General features: G+C 42.2%; 1 protein-coding gene across 1 annotated transcript; it reads left to right on the forward strand.

Annotated features, from left to right (window-relative positions):
* The first annotated feature begins 340 nt into the window (after positions 1 to 340).
* LOC107977018 (poly(A) polymerase alpha-like) lies at positions 341 to 2,635 on the forward strand. The gene is given in 3 exon segments (XM_035453932.1): positions 341 to 629; positions 632 to 1,532; positions 1,534 to 2,635. Coding segments are annotated over 3 exon segments (2,223 nt in total). The 3' UTR covers positions 2,567 to 2,635.
* The last annotated feature ends 516 nt before the right edge of the window (positions 2,636 to 3,151 follow it).

The following is a 3,151-nucleotide window of genomic DNA, read 5'->3' on the forward strand; positions in this document are numbered from 1 at the left end:
CTGTTTTCTCAAAACAACCTTATTTCTTCTGTTACCCAGTTTTCCAGATTTCTTTTATTCTCCTAACTATTATATATTACTTGGCCTGACAATATTATCTCAAAATGAGACATTAAGAAGTAGCATATTGAACGTTGCTGTGGTAGCGCTCGGGCGCCATGTTAGGACGAAGGGGAAGGAGGAGAAGCGCTTAAAGCAGCAGGGCGCGGGTGCGGCACTGGGTTGGCCCTGGGGCTGAGGCAGGCACCCCGTCCCTCCTGCCTCAGAGGATCATGCCCAGGGCAGCAGCAGCGGTGGCCATCGCTGGGGGGGGAGTGACTGGGCGGTGCCTGCGCAGGAGATGATGCTGTTTCCAGTTACAAGGCAGGGATCACAACAAAGGCAGCCGCCACAGAGGCACTATGGCATTACCTCACCTATCAGCTTAGCAGCCCCCAAGGAGACTGACTGCCTAATCACTCAGAAACTCATCTAGACTCTGAAGCCCTTTGGGGTTTTTGAAGAAGAAGAGGAACTGCAGCGCAGGATTTTAATTTTGGGAAAATTAAATAACCTGGTGAAAGAATGGATACGAGAAATCAGTGAAAGCAAGAATCTTCCACAATCTGTAATTGAAAATGTTGGAGGAAAATTTTTACATTTGGATCTTATAGACTAGGAGTACATACAAAAGGTGCTGATATTGATGCATTGTGTGTTGCACCAAGACATGTTGATTGGAGTGTCTTTTTCGCTTCATTCTATGATAAATTGAAATTACAAGAAGAAGTAAAAGACTTAAGAGCTGTTGAAGAAGTATTTGTCCCAGGTATTAAACTCTGTTTTGATGAAATAGAGATTGATATTTTGTTTGTAAGATTAGCACTGCAGACTATTCTAGAAGATTTGGACCTAAGAGATGACAGTCTATTAAAAAATCTAGATATAAGATGTATAAGAAGCCTTAATTGTTGCAGGGTAACTGATGAGATTTTACATCTAGTACCAAATATTGACAACTTCAGGTTAACTCTGAGAGCCATCAAACTGTGGGCCAAACGGCACAACATCTATTCCAATATATTAGGTTTCCTCGGTGGTGTTTCCTGGGCTAAGCTAGTAGCAAGAACTTGCCAGCTTTATCCAAATGCAATAGCATCAACTCTTGTCCATAAATTTTTGTTGGTATTTTCTAAACGGGAATGGCCAAATCCAATGCTATTGAAACAGCCTGAAGAATGCATTCTTAATTTGCCTGTGTGGGACCCAAGGGTAAACCCCAGTGATAGGTACCATCTTATGCCTATAATTACACCAGCATACCCACAGCAGAACTCCACGTACAATGTGTCCGTTTCAACACAGATGGTCATGGTTGGGGAGTTTAAACAAGGTCTTGCTATCACTGATGAAATTTTGCTGAGTGAGGCAGAGTGTTCCAAACTTTTTGAAGCTCCAAACTTCTTTCAGAAGTACAAGCATTATATTGTACTTCTAGCAAGTGTGCCCACGGAAAAGCAGCATCTGGAATGGGTGGGCTTGGTGGATCAAAAATCCCATCCTCGTTGGAAGCCTGGAGAAGAATGAGTGTATTACACTGGCGCATGTGAACGGCCAGTCATTTCCAGCCCCCAAAGAAAACCCTGACAAGGAAGAATTCCGCACAATGTGGGTGATTGGATTAGTGTTTAAAATAACTGAAAACTCTGAAAATCTCAGCTTAGACCTGACCTATGACATTCAGTCTTTCACGGATACAGTATATAGGCAAGCGATAAACAGCAAAATGTTTGAGTTGGACATGAAGATTGCTGCAATGCATGTGAAAAGAAAACAGCTCCATCAACTGATGCCCACTCACGTGCTTCAGGAAAGGTAAAAGCATTCAACAGAAGGGGTCAAGTTAACAGCTCTGAATGACAGCACCCTCGACATATCTATGGACAGTGATAACAGCATGTCTGTGCTTTCACCCACTAGTGCTATGAAGACCAGTCCATTGAACAGTTCTGGCAGCTCTCAGGGCAGAAACAGTCCTGCTCCAGATGTGACCGCAGCATCTGTGACCAGCATCCAGGCTTCTGAGGTTTCTGTGCCACAAGCAAATTCCAGTGAAAGCTCAGGGGGTCAATCAATCGAAAGCACTCCTCAAACTGCCACACAGCCAGCCATTTCTCCACCACCAAAGCCTACGGTCTCGGTCTCCAGAGTTGTCTCCTCAACACGTCTGGTAAACCCATCACCTAGAAGCTCAGGAAATGCAGCAACAAAAGTACCTAATCCTATAGCAGGAGTCAAGAGAACATCCTCACCCCATAAGGAAGAAAGTCCTAAGAAAACCAAAACAGATGAGGATGAAACAAGTGAAGATGCTAACTGTCTTGATTTGAGTGGACATGATAAAACAAAAACAAAGGAACAAGTTGATATGGAGATGAGTGGGATTCAATCAGAAACTGTTCCGGCATCGGCTTCTCTGTTGGCCTCTCAGAAAACATCCAGTACAGACCTTTCTGATATCTCTGTTCTCCGTGCAAATCCTATTCCTGTTATCAAGAATTCAATAAAACTGAGACTGAATCGGTAAAACCACCTCAGGGTCCATAAACAGTATCTTCCAACTCAACCTGTTGTCTTCAGATGCTTAAAAAAAAAAGAAAAGAAAAGAAAAGAAAAAAGAAAGAAAAAAAACAAGGAGAATGGAGGGTACAAGACTAGACATGACTGACAGTGGATTTAGGGTTTGGTGACCTCCCTTACTTGGGTTCATCAGCACTTGCTCAGAGGTCCAGGTTAGTATGCTAAGCCAGTAGTATGATTATTACTGTGTTAGCCACAGTTTCATTAACTATTTCAGAAAAATTACTGCCTTTAAGAAGGAAGAAAAACAAAACCCTCAAGCTGTGTTTGTATCCATAATTGACATCCGGATTGGGTTTATGTGTGATGCATTGTTTGGAAAATTTGCAATAAAAACTGGCATAAGAACTCCTTATTCTGATGATGCACTTTTATGTATTTTTTATTAGAAAGTAGAACTAATTTTAGATTTTCAGCTTAATGGATTTTCATTTTTTCCCCAAAGAATTTTCTTTACAATTAGTCTTTAAATTGGATGCCTTGTGCTGTGGTGTACTGCTCTGCCTCAGAGAGGACAAGAGAGCCCCTAGCT

Source organism: Cricetulus griseus, unplaced genomic scaffold (assembly GCF_003668045.3).
Source record: "Cricetulus griseus strain 17A/GY unplaced genomic scaffold, alternate assembly CriGri-PICRH-1.0 unplaced_scaffold_85, whole genome shotgun sequence".
In the NCBI taxonomy this organism is placed as follows: Eukaryota; Metazoa; Chordata; class Mammalia; order Rodentia; family Cricetidae; genus Cricetulus; species Cricetulus griseus.